The sequence below is a fragment of the Eublepharis macularius genome, chromosome 6, assembly GCF_028583425.1.
Source record: "Eublepharis macularius isolate TG4126 chromosome 6, MPM_Emac_v1.0, whole genome shotgun sequence".
NCBI lineage: Eukaryota > Metazoa > Chordata > Lepidosauria > Squamata > Eublepharidae > Eublepharis > Eublepharis macularius.
Genome location: NC_072795.1, coordinates 52,182,942 through 52,202,638, shown reverse-complemented (window position 1 = coordinate 52,202,638; position 19,697 = coordinate 52,182,942). Strand labels below are relative to the sequence as shown.

Sequence of the window (19,697 nt, the reverse complement as noted above, 5' to 3'; positions counted from 1 at the left end):
TACCCTGTACTCTTTATAAATATGCTCCACGGCAATTTTGTCTTGCAGAACTTGTGTAAGAAAAGGGCATTTTCTTACACAAAAATAACAATATGATTTTTAAAAATACCATCAGAATTGGGATCCCAACCCCCACTGGGGACAAGGGACCCCCTGCTCCCAATCTCCACCACCACCCCACACCACCACTCACCTGGCTGGCAGGAGGGAGAGGCGGGGGAACCCAGACCTTTGAGGCCCAAATTAGCCCACTGTGGAGCATGGTAGCACTCCCGGCCCTTGTGCAATGATGTCATTTCCCAGAAGTGATGTCATTGTGCCACCCCACAGCAAGAAAAGTAAGTGTTGAGTCTCCTTTCCCACCAGGAGGGCAAGGGGACCTGACAACTCTACATCAGAATCACCAATATATATTTTCAATAAATAAAAGGATTTACTATTTGAACTCACTGTGGGAATTTTGAGCAACCTCTTATGAAGCTATTTCCAAAAAGTAGTCCCTTTATTTTTAGAACGTATTATTAATTGTGGAACAAAAGGAAAACCCTCTGAATATATTTTGGGCAGCCTGGTAATTAACTAATAGAATTTTAGGTTTACTATTTTAAACCTTGTGCTGTTAGTGGTCCCTGTGTTAAATAGTATAAAAACCAGTCAAATAGATTGTTAAATTATATCATGTTACCAAATATACAAGGAAACTGTTTATACACATGTACAGATAACAAAGTTTTTCATAAAATGAGAACAAATACACATAAGTGTCACTGAATTACTGGTTTATATAGCTACCTGTGAAATCAAGCAGCAGTCTTTTTTCCTGGAAAGTTAATTTAATTTTCCTAGAAAGATCATAAAAGAAATTGGCTGAAAATTTTTCAGGACTGTCCTGTCATATGTCCAATTTCAAGAAATTCATTATTACCCCACTTTTTTTTAGTGGTTTAAGGAGGCTTACAATAATAGATTAAAAACATCCTCAGTTAAAGTCAACATAAAATAACAACCTCCAGATCCCCCCCCCCCAAAAAAGATGCCTGCCATTCAAACCCACTCAAAAGCCCTGGCAAGCCCAGGTCAGTTGCAGAGAACCCATTACCCCGGGATGGTCCAATGATCAACTTCAGGCAGCAACAAGGATTCAGGGGCTCTCTTTGTCTGGGTAGAGCTGGCTTCAGTTATCATGTCTTCAGTGGCAGGGGATCAATGATCAAATATACCTTTTTCAGGACCATATAGCATTTAGAAATTTCCCCCCTCAGATGTTATACCAAGTAGTATATCCATTCATTGTCAGGTTAGGAAATCACAGATTCAATAGTCAGTTCATCCTCAGTTCTATTACCTCCTCTTCAATGTACTTGTTTTTCCTAAGTGCTGTAGTGAGCTACAAGCAACAAAGTTTATTTTGCTTTGCAGGTTTTGTCTGGGGTTGGTTTGGGATTCTGTAAGCTAGTGGCTGCTTCTTGATACCCTAAGGAAGGCTGTCCTGCAGAAGCTGTCACAAAGGTGAAGTTGTTGGCCTGTAATCTCTGGACAGTCCAACACAGTCAAGTCGATTTTGAAGAACATTTGTTGCTGGAGCTGCTTGGCATCTTGTCACATTTCAGGAAAGCACAAAAGCCCCTGTAAAACTAACGTAAATACAGACTGGTTTATTGACTGGTATAGTCCACTATTCATACACAGTAGTCTTTTGTAGTAATCCCAGAGGCTGAGAACTTCTAGAGCCCACAGCAGATAAAACTGAAACTGATGACATATAAAATAGCAGATGCAGTTTTAGCTCACTATGTTTTCTCTGAATCTCATAAAGCTATGATTTAGATGGTGCATAATTCTCTTGCCTTTAGTTTTTCAGCCCTCACAGAGTATTTGGTGGACAGAACAAGTACCTAAGTGGTAAATGAGTATCCACATCTACAATTCCTGCTCGTAGACATCCAGGGCCAGGGCAGCAAGTTGCAATCCATTCATTCCTTTTCCTGGCTTGGTATTCCTCTCTTTGTCTGAGAACCAGTACTAGCATCCATTTCATCAGGAGGACTCATTTAAATATCTTCCTGCAGTAGCTTTCCTCATGTGGTAGGCCTTGTCATACAGTTCAGGAGATTTTCTCCACAACAACAACACAAATACTTCTTGTGAAAAGAAGTGAAACCCTCCCCCCACATACACATTCACACAATTTGTGCATGGGCAGTTTTGCAAAAAAAAAAAAGATGTAAAATGTGACTGCCTGTGATGCAGGCATTTACAGCTGTTCATCACAAATCCAGCCAGCTGGGTGATCCACTCATGTTTGATCGCCAATGATTTGAACATGATACATTAGACTGCTAAATACTTTTGTGGCAAAATTTGCAGTATCCCTAAGGAGCATGTGAGAAGTAAATGGGATCCTTGCTGAATACCCAAGAAAACTATTTCTCTACTCACTAGACAATTTCCTTTCAATTGTATCTTGGTTTGTATTAAAGTTCTTTTTAATTATTAAAATCTCAGCTCTTCAGGTGCATTTGATTATACATGCCTAATATTTGGTAGGAGCCTTTTCAACTGGATTGCAGAAAAAGCAAGCTGGAGTGGCCATCACTACATCCTCTAGCAATGAATTCCACATTTTAATCACTTGTGGGGAAAAAAAGTATTTCTTTTTTTGTCCATCCTGAATCTACTGCCCATCAGCTTCATTGGATGCTCTCTAGGATCCACTTTCTCCATCCCATGCATCCCATTTTATAAGCCTCTATCATGCCTCCCTCACCCAGTCAGCTATTTCTTCAACTAAAAAGTCCCAGATTCTTTAGCCTTTGCTCATAGGAATGGTGTTCTACACCCTTAATCATTTTGGTTGCCCTCTTCTGTACTTTTTCCTGCTCTTCAATGTCTTTTTTAGATACATGACCAGAACTGCATACAGTATTTCAAATGAGGTTGTACCATAGAGCTATACAAGGGCATTATAATATTGGATGTTTTATTTTCAATACCTTTGCTAATAATCTCCAGGACAGAGTTTACCTTTTTCACTGTTGCTGCACATGGGGTTGATATTTTCATTGTGCTATCCACTACAAACTCCAAAGTCTATTTCCCTCTTAGTCTCAGCAAGTTTAGACTTAGCATATATTTAAAGTTGGGATTTCTTGTTCCAGTGTGCATCACCTTGCACTACATTGATCAATCATTTGCCACATTGCTGCCTACTCACCCGCTTTGGGGAGATCCTCCTGGAGCTCTTTGCTGTCAGCCTAGGTTTTCACCTCTCTGAATAAGTTTGTGTTACCTGCATACTTGGCCACCACACTGCTCACCCCTATTCCAGATAATTTTTAAAGGGGATTAGACAGATTCATGCAGGATACGTCTACCAGTAGCTACTAGCCATGGAGACTAAAGGGAATCTCCACAATCATAGGCAGTAAGCTTGTGAATACCAGTGCCAGGAGGCAGCATCAGGAGAAGGCCTCATCCTCTATGCCCTGATGCTGGCTCTCCAGAGTAACTGGTTGGCCACTGTGTAAGACAGGATGCTGGACTGGATGGACTACTGGTCTTATCCAGCAGACTTCTTACTTCCTTTTCACTGCCCCAAAAATTTTATATTTCATTTAGAGAGCTATCCTGACCTGGATAGCCCAGGCAAGCCTGATCTAACCAGATCTCAGAACCTAAACAGGGTTGGCCTTGGTTAGTAACTAGGTGGGAGACTTCCAAAGAAGACCAGGGTTGCAGAGGCAGTGCACACCACCTCTGTTAGTCTCTTGCCTTGAAAACCCCAGCAGGAGTTTTCATAAGTCAGCTATGACTTGATGATACTTTTTACCACCATTTAGCAGCTAAAACTGTGGACTGTTAAAACACTAGCAGATCTCTGGGTTTTACCCAAATGGGCAAACAAAGCTCTGCTCATGGAATTGGACTGTGCCCCTCCTATCCAGCAGCCCATCATGACCCCTGAAACTTAGCCCAGGAGTCCTTCAGGAACACTGCTGGCCATGCAGTTGGAGGTCTGCTGTGAGATGGAGGAACTGGCAAAAGTCCTGCTAGCAGAAGTGCCCTATTGGTGGTGGAACCTGTTATGGGTGTACTGAATTTTCATCATTTGGTTTTGTGGACTAAATCTTCACCTGATACAAATAATACAGCCATAATTTGTTCAACACAAATGGTTATTTGCAGGAAAAAACCCAGATCCCATTAGAAACATTTCATCACTCTCTTCTTTATGTCATCATATGTTCTACTTACCTGTTTGTTTAGGAATATGTAGATAACTGGATTGTAGACTGTGCTGCTCTTTGCAAGGATGGAAGGAATTATACTGGCAGATGCAGTAACTAAACCTGGTTCCCCAAAAGTTGCAATCAGTGCCATAATCCCATAAGGTAGCCAGCAAAGCAGAAAGCAAATGACCATCACAGCCACCATGACCAGGACACGATGCTCTCTTGTTTGTGCCACTTTTTTGTTTACTACACTTGCCTAAAATTGTAAAATGAGAAAAAATATGAGTAGGGCTGAAACAAAAAACCAAAGTTATACTCTTCTAAGCTCATTCAATGGACTTAAAAGGATGTCCTTCTGCTTAAGAAGCACTGTATATCCCCAAGGAACAAAAAGTGGACATTTATTTAAATATGTGTATGTCCACCATTCTTCCAAACAGTTGGCAGATGATAATTTTTAAAAACAATAAATAGACATTTGAAACAATAAAACTAAAGTCAGCTCAGAAAAACAACTTTAAAGCCTCAAGAGCAAAACCAAATTCTTCAGGTGGCCATTCATACACAAGTAATAGGGATATTCCCTATGCAAATAGTTCAGAAAGATGTAGTGCCTGTTGCTGCAAGTATGCTCCCACTGGATAGTTTCCATGCTGTTAATACTGACTTATATCCAGTGAACCTTGAGTGAAGTACTGCTTGTACTGTGGGTCATTTCTGCTGTCTCTTCTTCCACTGCAGTCCCTTGCATGTGCCTACAAGATGTTCTTGAGGATCACAGAACTCTTCAAAAATACATAGTTTTAGATGTGTAGCCATGTTGGTCTGCAGTAGAACAGCAGGATCTGAGTGCAGCCAGGGCTGGCGCATCCATGGAGGCGGGTCCAGCTGCTGCCTCAAGCACTGAGGTGCCAGAGGGGGCGCTGGGGGCAGGGCGCACGCCATGGAGCTGGCGGCGGCAGCGCTGGCGGCTGAGCGGAAGGGCTGGGAAGCCACCCATGTGCTGCCCTGGCCACCTGTGCCTGGCCCGCAGCTGCTGTGCCTGGCTGGGAGCGCATGCTGGCAGCAGCAGCACGGGGCAGTCTGAGCAGGCAGCTTCCCAGCCCTTCCGCTCAGTTGCCCCATGCTGCTGCTGCCACCTGCACACAGCTGCAGGCCAGGTGCAGCAGGCAGCTGGGGAGGCATGGGGCAACTGAGCGGGAGGGCTAGGAGGCCACCCACATGCCGTCCCAGCTGCCTGCTGCGCCAATGGGGCCAGCTCGCAGTGGCATACTGTATGATGACATCACACACAGCAACAGCCCTGAAGCTGCACCCAGCCTCAGGCACCAGAAACTCTGGCAACCGGCCCTGAGTGCAGCGGTACTTTAGAGACCAACAAGATTTTCAGCATATAAGCTTTTCAATGTCAAAACTCCCTTCTTTCTCTCAAAATCTTATACCCTGAAAATCTTGTTGGTCTCTAAGTTGTCACTAGACTCAAAATAAGATTAATGCAGAGAAAGATAAAGAAGTTTCATAAAATCCTGGGAAAATAAAAAAGTTTTCACTGAGTGCCAGAAAATCAATGAATCTGGTCCACGTGAACCTCCAAGAGGTGGATATTCCAAAGTTGGCACCATGACTGAAAACCCCCTCCCTATTACCTGTCAAAGGAAGGAGTTGCACATCAAGATCTCAGTTGAAGATCTGAACAGATTTACCTAACACCAAATGAACCTCAATCCTAGTTTTCATCTATACCAGGTTGTATATCAGTGGATGGACAAAGCATGGTGATAATGGAGAAGTTTTGCATGAAGAAAGCCCCAGATTCAATCTCTGGCATCACCCATTTAAAAGTTCTTGAGCAATAGGCATTAAGAATGTTCTTCCTAAGACTGGACAGCCATTGCCAGTCAGAGTAGATAATTCCACTCTAGATGGACTCACATGGTTTGAATCTGCAGAAGGTAGATTCATATTTCAAAAGGAGCTCATTTTACAAAGCAGCTGAGGGCCAAGCTAGATGTGCAGGTTTTTGAAGAGTTGGATCTGAGTTCCCCAGACCCAACTCGAGTTCTCTGCAGCTACACAGCATCTTTGGGGAGTAGCTATTAAAAATAAAGGAGACCCTAAAAGGCAGAGGAGGGGGTCCCCTCTCCCCGTTTTTTTCTGCACCACATGAAGTATTCTGCGCATGTGGTGCAGAAAAAAGAGGAAGGAAAATCTCCTCCCGTGCTATTGTGACAGGGGGAAATGGCTTGAGGGGGGGAGGGAGGAGCCCCTCTTCCCCCCACAGAAGCATTCTGAAGCTGTTTGGGCTCTCCTTTATTTTTTAATAGCCATTTACTTTTTAACTGCTGTTTGGCTGGGAACCCAGACCCCACTCTTTAAAAACTTGCACGTCTAGCTTGGCCTTGAGTCACACTGTCAATGGTAGGTAAAAGTCAAACTACACACCATGTAGTGATGTGGTCATTGACAGAAAGTATTTATTACTAGCAATTTAAAAAAAACATTGTGTGTCTGCATTACACATTTAATGCTTTTAAGCTAAGTCTGACTGCTTGCTAATGGATGTGAAAAAAAATAAAAAGTGGCACAGTTAACATCTTTGAAAGTGTTGTGGGAGGCTGGAACAGCACTAAGGTGTTTTAGCAGGATCCACGCGCAGTTGTTATCACGAGGCTTCCCCAATGGCAATACTTCAGAGTAGGTCGTGTATGTTTTCCCAATACTTGAACAATAAATATTCTTTCGTTGATGGAAAAATGTGATTCTTTGCTTTTGTTTTCCACTTTACTTGCTTATCACAAGAACTGTGTGGTGTGCAGCTTTGAGAATGTCACAGGCATGAACTGGGCAGTACTAGATAGAGATGAGCAACACTGTCCCTCCATGGTCACACAACATTTAATATGCTGTTTATATGTCATTACATCTAATTTTGATGCCTTCCCCAGACTAGTGGGCCTATTTCAGTATTGGTTCATAAATAAAAAGTATTTTTATGTTAAAATATCAAGTCTCACGATTAATTCAGACAATTTTCAGTTTTAACAGAGTCATCCAGCATACAGTGAAGCTATCCACAGAGAGCTTAGTGGGATCCCGACCTTTTGTAGCCCACTTGCCTTATTAAGACTGAAGCGCCTTGACAGGCATGGTTCAAGAACACAGCAAGCAGCAAATTGCTTTCCTTGAACTAAAATTGGTTATTGATTAGCTGCATCGATTTACTTTTGAAGGTTTTTGCTAGCAGCTCTAAGCCTTTCACACAGAACATTTGGCATTTGAGCAGCAGACTGAAAGCTATAGTTGTTACACAGCTGGAACAGAAGACATATTTTCAATATAGATGAGTGATCTAATTGGGTTCCAAAAACATGGGCATGAAAATATGGAAGCAATTGCCAGCTTTGAAGTGTTGTACTAAGTCCCAGTACTGTCTTAAATCCACAGATATGTCACCAAGCAATCAGCCTCATAGCACAGACATTGTATGGCACTGGCTATGCCTTGCAATTCTGCCACAATAGCCCTTGGAAATATCCGTCGTTCTAAGCAAGTGGCCTTTCTGCAGTCAGAATGGGGTCACTGTTTCCCTTGATGACAAAAACCAGAGACAGTACAGGAAAGCAAGTTCACTGGTCTTTGTTCTTCCACTTTTATAGCAAAATGATTTTACCAATTACTATGCAATATATTTACTTCTTGTGTAGTAACAATATATATTGTTATATTTCCCATTGCATCATGAATATTGCTTTAACTGCCCAATAAGGCAGCATTTTAAACAGTTTTGAACAGACTGAATAGAAACCACTTAAATGCCATAGCCCCTGAGGTAAAGGAACATAATACAGTCAATTTCACACTTTCTACCGGCCAATCCCTGTAGGCCCAGCTCTGCTTTCCTTCTCTGCAGAAAGTCGGGGCTGGGGGGATGCTTTAATAAGCAAAATCTTTACTATGTTTGCCTTACCTCTGAGGAGGTTCAGTGTTACTTTTCCTCTGTAGGCGGTCTAAACCCCACCAAACACAGTAAACATTTGGTGGTAAAGTATTATCTTTTGTTAGCTTTAACTGTTGTACTATATCCATCTAGTCCCCTGAATACAGTGGGACACAGTGGCCAACCAGTTGCCCGTGAGGGCCTAATAAGCAGAGCATACAGGCCTTCCTCGGACGTTGCCTCCTACCACTGGGTTTGCTACCTCTGAATATGGAGGTTCCGTTTCGTCACCATGGCTAATAGCCACCAGGGGTCCTCTTATTCATAAACATGTCCAACCTTCTTTTAGCCATCTATGCTCATGGATGTCACCCATCTTCATAGCTCCTGTCTTGCAATACATAGGAATGTGAAACAGCTTAGCAAATGACAATGTGTCCAGGGACCAACTGGTAGCAAATACCATAGCTTAATTACTCTTGAGTAATTAAGATTTTTTTCCTTTTGTCTGTCCTGAATCAATTATGCAACAACTTCCTTGGGTGTCCCCAAAATCTAATATTACAATAGAGGGACAAAAAAAAAACACTCTACATCCACTCTCTTTCCCTTTAATGCACTTCTATCATGTCCCCCTGCCCCCTTGGCCATTTTTTTCTAGACTTTAAAGTTCCAGACTCTTCAGCCTTTCTTCATAGCTAAGGTGCTCCAAACTTTAAAGATCTTGGTTGCCCTATTCTGTACTTTTTCCATCTGTGCAATATCCTTTGAGATATGGTTACCAGAACTGAACACTGTTCTGGTCACTTTATCTGAATAAAGTTATGAGGCAAAACATTATGAAGCCAAGTGGATGTGTTTAGATTTCCTAAGGACTAAGCAGTAAAGGACCAATTGTACTGGGCCAATTATATGACTGACAAGTGACAATGACCGAATTAACTGCTGTAATCACATTAACTGAGTGGTTAAGTGATTCAGCTGCAAATCAGCACTCTATTGGTTTGAATCCCACTACTGCCATGAGCTCAGTAGGTGGCCTTGGGTAAGCCACTCCTCTCAGCCCCAGTTCCCCAGCTGTATTGTGGGGATAATAATACCACTAACTTGTTCACCGCTCTGGATGAGGCACTAATCTGTCTAGAAGAGTGGTATATAAGCGCAGTTGTTGTTGTTGTTGTTGTTGTTATTAAATACAGTAAGAATTTCACCTATGGCATGGTACATGGTGATATTTAATTGGTAACGTTTTGATGGGATCAAGAAAATCATACTGTTCTACAGCAATATAATCCATCAAATATCCTTGTAGCTCCTCTCCTGCTACCAGCAGGTACATAAATATGAACATGAAACAACTTAGAAAATGACAGTGTGTCTAGGGCTCAGCTGTTCAGGTATGGCACTCCCATTTGCAGAAAGTCTGAAACACATAAAAAGATGCTTGTAAGAGGTCCAGAGATACCAGCACAGGTAGGAAGACAAACTTGTAATGCTTGTCTCTAGTAAATTATAACAGGGACCACAAGAGAGTGTAGGAAAACATCTAGCTGTATTCCATTAATAACTGATAACTTTAAAAATGCCTACAACCCAGAGAATCACACAATTAGTTCTGCATGCCTGATAAGCTTTGGGCATGTGTTTCTCGACCAGCAGTCCCCTACTTGCACTATAGTCCATTTTTAAACTGCTGGGAGAGGAAGTTCAAAAACAGATGAATGTTTGGGCAGTCTGGTATAAAAAACATTTAAAAACCAAAGTCCTACTGCTCATGATTAACGTTTTGAATACTCCTGGATTGTTGCCTTAATAATTAGATTATGTTTACATTCTATTCAAATTTTAATGTTTAGATGTAACCATTTCCTCCATGTTTTTTTCCTGCATCTTTTGGCTTCTGATTCCTATGTATAACTAGAGAAGTTCACTGAACTCTTGAGGTTTTCTACATGCCAGAGCAGTGTGGTGGATAAAAAGTTGAGGAGGCTTCACATCTCGCTTCTTCCATAGGGTGATTGTATGACCTTGGTCAAGTCATCATTATTTATCCTCAGTTACAATTATTCACTTCTTAATAATATGTTACAGCAGCCTCCTGGTGACCAGTTGATATTCACAAGAAGACTGAAAAATCCACTTACCTGTTTATGACACACAATAGTTTCCCATAGCAGTAAACAATAATGCAAAAAGGAATGACAAGGCAAAAGAGGAAGAGGCAACTTATGTAAGACACATTGTTGGCATCCCTTGAATGCCAGTTTACTGAACATGTTGTCCCTGGTCCCTCTGGTCCATAGCTACTCCATCCAAACAGAGGTGGTAAGGTCCAGATTAAAGAGTACATCCAGGACACAAAGATCCCCATCCCTACTTTCTTGTAGTTGGTGGCATCTGCGTTGGTTGTTCCCATCATTGTGCAATATCGTTCATATGAAAGCACAGCCAGGGAATTAAGTGACACCGTCCCTGCAAAGTAACAGCATTTTTTTAAAAAAAAATAGGGGACATAAACATTAAGCCATCAAATGCAGCTTACAAATAATACTTATTAGTGCAGCACTAGATAATGAAAGAGAGAAAGAAAGGCCTGACCTATGAGATCCACTTCAATACCAATTCCTTTCCTGACCTATTGGACCTTTCTTCACCCTGGCAGCCTTAGCCTAGGAAAATGTGTCATAACAAATCACTCAGGTGAGTTATGTGTTAGGTGGTGGCCAGTGCCCTGCCCAGCCAAGTCATGCAAGTTGTGTGACGGTTACCTCTAGGCCCACATGAGTTGAGTGTCATTAAGTTGTAGTGACCACTGCACCTGAGTGATTTGCACAAATTGCATGATAGCAAGTTGCCCGGTGGTTGCTGCTGGCCTTAGTCCTGATGAGACATTTCTCCAGGGCAGGAGAGGAGAAAGAGAGTGAACTGGGAGGCCAATATAGCCCTGAAAATAGCTCTAACCCCTCCCCCTTCCTTTAACTGACAGGAACCAAAGTTGGAAGGCTGGCAATATTGTTCTGGTTGCTTAGTAACTCCCACAATGGCCACTAAGATATTAGAAAACGTTTATTTCTTAAATGCACAGTTGTTGCTTCTGTAATGGGGGGGGGTGTTTTAACCCCCAGTGAATGTGTATATGTGTGATGATTGACATGTTCCGCAGCCCCTGGGGGCAAGCTGAGCGCAGATGGTGACCGTTGGGAGTTGGGGGATAAATGGGGAACCCCACGAGCGCGCGTCACACGTCGGGAGCAATGCCACCTCGCATTGGCACGCAGAGCCCCTGGCAGCGTGTCGAGGTGGAGCTGCTGCTCTCTGAAGTCCTTCGCCTCGGCTACACGGGGGAGCTCATGCACGGTGCGCGGGGCCGCGCACCGCATGCTTGGGCGGCAATATCGCGAGGTCTGGGAGTGTCCGGCATCACACGATCGCCGGCGGAGTGCCGCGCTAACTTCCGCACCCTCCTGGAGCAGTTTTTGCGGTGGCGCCAGGGGCGCGTGCTCCAACCTGAGCCTCACCACCGCGCGATGGAGCGGCTTTTGACGGCGGCTGAACGGGCGGCGGGAGAGGAGGCGCACCGGGAAGGTGAGATGCTTTTCCAGGGGGGGGGGCGTTACAGAGGGCGCAACTTCCCTTGCACGCCCGCAACATTTGTCCCCTTTGGCAGTGGGTAACCGATTGGGGCGGCCCGCTTGGCTCGATGCGGGAAAAATTTCTGCTGCGCCACAGGGCGGGGCTGGAGCGCGCGGCACTGGGGGTCTGTGTTTTTACTACGACTGTTTGCTGTTCTGCAGGGGAGGAACGCGGAGAGGAGGTGATCTCCGTCACAAGTGGAGAGGAGGAGGACCAGGACCAGGGCGCGAGGATGGTGATCGCGCCACCACCATCGCCTGCTGCAACCGAGGAGAGAGGGGAGGAGAGAGGGGAGGCCTCGCAGCGCCCGGAGTCAGCAAGCACGGAAGAGCCAGGTACGGCCCGGTTTTCTGCGGTTGCGGCGAATGACGTCGGGGCGAGTGTGTCGGCCGCTCGGGGGGGGGGACAGCGGGCGCTGCACACTGCACGAAGGGGCCTCCCCATGATCGGGAGGCCTTGAGAACCGATCTTCGCCCACATACATGCTGGAAATGTAAAAGGCATGAAGGAATATTGTGGCACATTTGGAGGGCCGGTAAGGAGGCAAAGCAATACTGGGGAGATGTGATCGACATTGTTCGTGGGCTTTCGCAGGTTCCATTAGAGCTATGGATTGCTGTCACATGGCTATAGAGTGAGGGACATTCCTCTGCAGTATGGAGTGCTGCTATTTTGTGTGGCAGGGCTTTATTTCGCAAAGATTTGGAAACCGTGAGAAAGGACAAAAGTGGAGGATTGGATTGGCACACTGCAGAGCTTGGGAAGAATGGTCAAAATGGCAAGAAAATTGAGCGCTCTTGATACAGGAAAACACATTGCAGATTATTGGAGAGATCAAGAGCGGTCCGGAAAGGGAAGAGGGGTGAGATGGGGGAGTGTGGCTTGAGGATTATTGGGAATATGTGGGGAAGGTGCGTGCTCACCTATTGTCATTTCTGGATAAAGAGCCTGTCCTGACCTCATGACGCTTTGTTTTCTCGCAGATTCCTCCGGTTCCACCTCGGGGGGTGCACAAGAGGTGGAGCGCGAGGCGGAGATGGCCGAGCAGGAGTCGGTGCCAGTGGCGGTGCGTGGACAGGTGGCTGTGGAGGCCTGTCTCCAGATTCGTAAGTGCGATGCCATGTTCGCTGATGAGGGGTGTTGGCCCATCGGGGAGTTGCGCAATAGTTTCGAGACTTGTTGGCGTCTCTGGGAGAGGCCGGACACACGAGCCGGGAAATGGTGTGGAGGGGCATCTGCGGTTTCGATCACTGTAGAAGCAGGCATGGGACGATTGGGCGCGGTTTGACCAGTGAAGCCAGTGGGAGATGCCCTTTGCGGCTTCCGCAGAGAGCGGTGGGCCGGGACTGTGGGATACAATCACAAGGCGGTGCGCGCGGGGGTGACATTATGCGGTCTCCTCCAGTGCACAGAACCGAGGCTGCAGTGACCAGACTGGCTGCGGAGGTCGCTGGGATTGCACGGTCCGTTCAAGAGATACGTCGGGACAGCGGTGTCCTCCGCAGGGATGTTGAAACGCTGCTTGGGCAGGGTGTGTCCCAGTGACTTATCCCTTCCTTTCTTATCCAAGTTTGCCAAGTTCCCCCAATTGTAAATAGGTTGTTGTTTATTAAAGTTGTACAGTTTCTGCTTGAAGAAGGTCTGAATGTAGTCGTTTTTTGGGGTGAGTCAATTCTCGCCTGGGGAGCTGCACATGTGGGGCGGGGCACCTGGCGGCGTGTGGGGGCACGAGCGCTGGGGGGGCGATGGGTGGATCCAATGCACAATTGGACGCAGGACAGCCAGGGCGCTCACCACCCGCTCATCTGGCGGGTGATGAGCGTTGGGAAAACATGGGGGGCCATGGGAGATGGGGGCACAGCCACACCACTCACAGACTGCGTTTGTGCCCGGAGGGAGAAAGCAATGCATTGTGTCTTTGGGGTGCCCATGGTTTGGTGGGCACTGGCATGGCAGAGGAGGGGAAGGATGGTTTGCCAGTGGGCCCAGAGGGTTGGGTTTGTGTGCCTCCCATTCCCCGCAATCAGCTTTTAGTCCACGCTTGGGAGAAAGGGATTGCATGATGAGGTCAATTGACAGTTGGTACAAGATGGGGGGCAGCTTAAAGAGCCTTGCTTGGTGGGTTAGAGGCATAAAAGTGTTCGGGGCAGGATGAGCATGGGGGGACTGCCAGGAGGGGGGAAAGAGGGAATGGTGGGGGGGTTGATGCGCGAGAATGTGAGGTGGACACACCAAGTCCTAGCTGGTCGCCATCCGGGAAGCTCGGCTGCAGTGGAGAGCCGCCCGGGGGGGCAGGGCTGGAAGCTGAAGATGGGGGGGAGTCACGCCCAAGGGGGGGCATGGCCCGGCTGACCGCTGCCCAACACAGAAGACCGGGGGATCACTTGAAGGGGGGAATGTGTGACGGGGATCATCTATCTGGCACTCTGATGGGGATGGGAGCACTGCTCTGGCCTGGGAGAGCAGGCGGCGGGGGGGGGGCTCGGGCCAAAGACAAACCGCACGGCTGGCAGCTGGGCCACATGGCGGTTGACCGTGGGGTGCCTGGGAATGAGGGCCCTAATTTGGCGGTCCCCGCCATGGCGAGGACTGGCCAGGAGGGGGGATCGGGCGCTCCTACAAACAAGCACCTGCTTGCAAAAGGGGCCCGTGTAAGAGACCCGCGGGAAGCGGGGCCCGGCTTCAATGCGAGGAGCGAGGAGCTCTAAGACCTGCCATGAACTGTGTTTGAGTTTCCTGTACTACTGCTTCATAACTACTCCAGAGACTGCCTTGCACGTGTGCACTTAGATACACGTGTCAGTTTCCTGCTTGCTTGTTGGTTATCCTGCTGCTACAATAAACTGTGTAAGTTTCCTGAATCCATGTCTGGACAACTGCGCCTATATCTGGACCTTCCTGTGTGTTTGGACTCCACTACACGTGTGCTTCCTGCCTGCCTTGCCATCTACCACGGGCTGTGCTTGTTCCCTGCTATGGACTGTGTTTTACGTGCTGTCTCCCTGCCTCCATGGAAGCCGGCCTCACCTGGGCCTAAGCCGCGCTGTTAGCAGCCAGGGGCCAGCCGGGGAAAACCTCCAGCGAGCCTGACCAGGCACCCCCTGGCCAGTTCCCACCTGGAGCCTCCCGCGGGCCGGTCACCCAGCTTGCCCTCGATACCGGGCAGCCTGCTAGCAGGCCCCAGCCATGCCCAGGCGGCAGCCATGTTCTTAGGCAGCCAGAAGACCCAGAGAAGCAGCCTACTGAGAGAAGCCATTTCGGAGAAGCGAGCAGACCACGTCCGCAGCGAGAGAGCCTCACCCTGCTCTGCATATCTTAATAGCCGCCCCGGAGAAGAAGCTAAGTGCCGACCATCCCAAGCACTTAGAGAATGCATCTCAAAGCAGCCTCTGCATTCCAGAGATGATGATATCGGGACAAGCCCAGCTTGCTGGAACATCCATTCAACACGCCCGGATCTTCCCCTCCCTCCTTTGTCCCCTCTTCCTAAGGTATCACTATAACATAATCAGATTCCTAAAGTGGCCCATCTAAGGCATTCAGAAAGCCATTAAAACCTTTGTTTTAACCCGTGAGAAGCACAAGGTACAGCACCAGCACCAGGGTATGTTTTGGGGTATATAAGCCAGCCTCTCAGGCCACATGGCGCGCGTCATTCCTATCCAGACCCCCTTGCTGTCTCTCTACTCGTGGCTCTGGTGCTGGCATCGGACCTCCTCGCTGCTATATCTCTGCTCCGCTTCAGGATTGTAAGTATACCCAACTTCATCGTGGGGTACCTGCTAATGCGACCGTCTCTATTTTCCTACCTCTATGTTTCCTAGTTCTTGTATGTAACCTTGTATGTGTGTGCAAGTTCAGGCATATGCCACATTACTAGTAAAGACACGTTGTATTGTGATTTAGTCTGCCTCTTTATTACATGAGCGTCTGGAGAAGGGACCTTGGTATAGATGGTTAGATCCGCACTAAATTTAGTTCTGGACTTCTAAGCTAATTCCCCATTCAAAAGGAGCAGTTCCGGTAACAACTCCTAAGCCAAATATATACTCAAATAATATCTTACTGGTGTTATTTCTGAGATTTCTGGAGCATGTACTGTGAGTGCTCTTTAGCCTCTGGCTGCTCTGGGAGTCTGTCTGTTTTGGGGATTTACTGCCTTTGCTCTTTGGATTACTGCTGCTGCCTGCCTAGAGGATGACATGACCCAAGGAACTGCTGCCTGCCTGCCTGGAGGACCACCTGAAGAACTTCTGCCTAATTTGTGAGTCATAGACTTGTTTTTTTCCTGTTGGGGTGGGGCTAGCCTGATGTTGGGATGCATAGGGGTAAGGTAAGGGTTGGGAAAGGCGCAAATTTTCTTAACTTCCTTTATAAAGATTATTTAATAATTTCTTTTACTATTGTGGGGATGCTTTTGCTTATTTTCTGGTGATTGTTGTTGCTTGCTGTTGCTGTTCTTGTGGGGAATTGCTTTTTGCTTATTTGAATAGTTGCTTGCTATTCATTGATTGTTATAGTTGCTGTTCTTGTGGGGCTCACTTGCTATCTGAAGAAGAAAGCTGTAACTCATGAAAGCTCATACTCTACCACAAATTTTGTTAGTCTTATAGGTGCTACGGGACTCTTCTTTTCTACAGCTACCCATCTTGATCTATCCTTATAGTTATTATAGTTCAAAGTATTTCCCATCTATGGATCATGTATCTTTTTCTTAATTTCCAAAGATGTATTAGTAATATTTCCTAAGGATTAATAGTATTAGGTGCAGTATTCCAGACATGGATCCTATACTTCATGGATACAGTCATATTGAACTACATTATGGTTTCACTGTAGCCTGTCAGCTCAAATATATATTCCTATTACTATTAATACCCTCTCTGCACTGTGCTGCATATAGGTCTTTGCCCAAGCTAAACATACTTGACCATTTTTAACCATATTCATGCCCCTCAGTTCTTTTCCCACTTGTTCATTATATATGCAAACCTGGAGTCAAAACCATCCTTCATTGTACTTTTGGGTTATTCATCCAGTCAGACCAACTACAATAAATTCCATACTTGATGGTTGTTGTGGGTTTTCCGGGCTGTATTGCCGTGGTCTTGGCATTGTAGTTCCTGACGTTTCGCCAGCAGCTGTGGCTGGCATCTTCAGAGGTGTAGCACCAAAAGACAGAGATCTCTCAGTGTCACAGTGTGGAAAAGGTGTTGGCAGGTCATTTGCAAATGACCTGCCAACACCTTTTCCACACTGTGACACTGAGAGATCTCTGTCTTTTGGTGCTACACCTCTGAAGATGCCAGCCACAGCTGCTGGCGAAACGTCAGGAACTACAATGCCAAGACCACGGCAATACAGCCCGGAAAACCCACAACAACCAAATTCCATACTATTTACCATATATTGCCAGATTATCACATAAATTCATTTTCACCTCTTATTATATATTCTAATCAGTCTCCTGAAGTCCCAACAGTTCTAACAACAACAACAACAACAACAACAACAACAACAACAACAACAACAACAACAACATTCAATTTATACACCGCCCTTCAGGATGACTTAACACCCACTCAGAGTGGTTTACAAAGTATGTTATTATTATCCCCACAACAAAACACCCTGTGAGGTGGGTGGGGCTGAGAGAGCTCCAGAGAGCTGTGACTAGCCCAAGGTCACCCAGCTGGCTTCAAGTGGAGGAGCGGGGAATCAAACCCAGTTCTCCAGATTAGAGTCCCACGCTCTTAACCACTACACAAAACTGGCTCTCAGTTGTAAGACTACAGCAGTCTCTGGCCATTTTCACATTGCTTATCGGCCATGGAACATCGCACTGAGCTCCTGGAACGACAGTGTCTTCCTGGCACGATTTCACGTGAGAACGCACGAAATCGCGCCAGGAAAATGTTGTCGTTCCAGGAGCTCGGTGCGATGTTCTGTGGCCGATAAGCAGTGTGAAAACAGCCTCTCTCTCTCTCTCTCTCTCTCTCTCTCTCTCTCTCTCTCTCTCTCTCTCTCTCTCTCTCTCTCTCTCTAAAAGACAGTCAAGGTTGCTGTGTGGGGGAGACTAGGTAGGAAAAAATGGGATCTCATGGAGTTGGCAGTGCATGTGATTTGTTTTCATATGCTATTTGGGTTAAGTCTGAGTGGTGTGAAGGGGGGCATAGGGATTATTGTCGAGGGGCATGGTGGCCCTTAATACACCAGGAGACAAGACGCCCTCATGTAAATAGAAGTACAGCCAATAACTACTGGATGCAATCCCCTGACTCTTTCCTATGTACTCTCCAGAGCAATATACAATTTACACACATAGCGTTCTGGGAACTTTCGTTCCCTTACAGAGATAGGTAACCATTCTCGGCACTACTCATTTTTACAACAGTCTTTTGTAACTAACTTTCTTTCCTGTCTGAACCACCATCACCTTTTAGCATGCAGATTTTAAAAGATTTCTGGTACTTCCTTACCTGAGGAAAAAGAGGGGAGGAATAGCATCATCTTTCCTCCAAAGAGTATACATTTAGTTGTGTCCCTCACTTGTATTACTTTCACACTTAACAGGCAACCCTCCTCTTCCAAAAGTAGCACTGAGATTCTTTGACCAACTCTCTTCCAAATTACATGGTCTGTATCCTGCATTCATCCCCTTTTTTACAAGCTGATCTTCTGTTAGAAGCAATAAGGAGGCGTCTGAGGGATGCTAGCTAATTGCAGAGCAGAACCGCAATACGGAAAGAAAAGCTGCATAAAGCCATCTTCTGTAGGGGTGCCTGGCATTTGAATGAAAATCCTCAGTGTGGGCAGTACTGGCTGTAATATAGTGAGTGGACCGGCCCAGGAAAAGCTGTGAGCCATACAGAAGCAGAGAAAAAGCATGCTAGACACAGCAGGACAGCAATGAGGTACTTACCAAAGAAGGTGTTAACAAAGCCATACCACACACAGCCAGCCGGCCCAATGAGCCATTTCCCCTGCATGCTGGCTGCAAAGCTGAAAGGGGTGCCCAAAATGCACACCATCAAGTCACTCACCGAAATGTTCATCAGCAACCAGTTAATGGGAGAACGCAGCACTTTATTCTGGCCGAAAAGGATCAGGACCAGAAGATTATTCAAGAAACCCAAAGTCCCAATGATGCCGAGGCATATGGCTATGATCAGGTGACCAGTGGGACTCAGAGTGTGCTCTTGCCCGTATTGTTGATGACTGCTGCTGCTGCTGCACCAGCTACTGTTAGCACTGCTGCAACTGGAATTGATCATCTCAGTAGGGCTCTTTCTAGATCTCCTCCAGCAGCTGAGCACTGCAAGATCAGCACAGGATGACACAGGGACACACAAGGGACTTAAAAAGGCTTCATTATGTTATTTCTCTCCCCCCTCCCCACACCTTTTGGTAAGGTTTTGAAGCTAGGTAAACGGTAGCCTCAGTGAGTTAAAAGATTTATTTTAGTGGTGCTCCACCATGTGGTCAAGAGGAGACAGCTATTTCAGTTTTCTTCATTTGTGTCGGATGTGGAGAATGGAATAAAAAATGTAACCAGTACAACTTGATAATAAAATGTAGTTGGTGATGTGGTGTGTGTTTTGTAAGCACTGTATGATAGGGCAGCTATGTAGCTTACTAAAGTTTTCAAGCAGATTTTCAATGAGTTTTATAAATAGGGGTGGGGGAAAGCTAGAATGAGACTCTCAGTATAGCTTTTAGCATTTATGTTGATGCTGAAAAACATAGCTGACTCTGACTTATATATAAAGTATGAGGAGCTGAAGAACTGGGTCCATGGATCTACAATGCCAAGACCATGGCTATACAGCCCGGAAAATCCACAACAACCATCGTTCTCCGGCCGTGAAAGCCTTCGACAATAAACTGGGTCCATA

The 19,697-nt window shown here is 46.0% G+C and overlaps 1 protein-coding gene across 1 annotated transcript; it reads right to left on the bottom strand.

The window, feature by feature from the left end:
- Positions 1-1,370: 1,370 nt before the first annotated feature.
- LOC129332612 (parapinopsin-like) lies at positions 1,371-19,076 on the bottom strand. Its single transcript, XM_054983834.1, is given in 4 exon segments — positions 1,371-1,634; positions 4,255-4,483; positions 10,314-10,641; positions 18,725-19,076. Coding segments are annotated over 4 exon segments (1,173 nt in total).
- Positions 19,077-19,697: the final 621 nt, after the last annotated feature.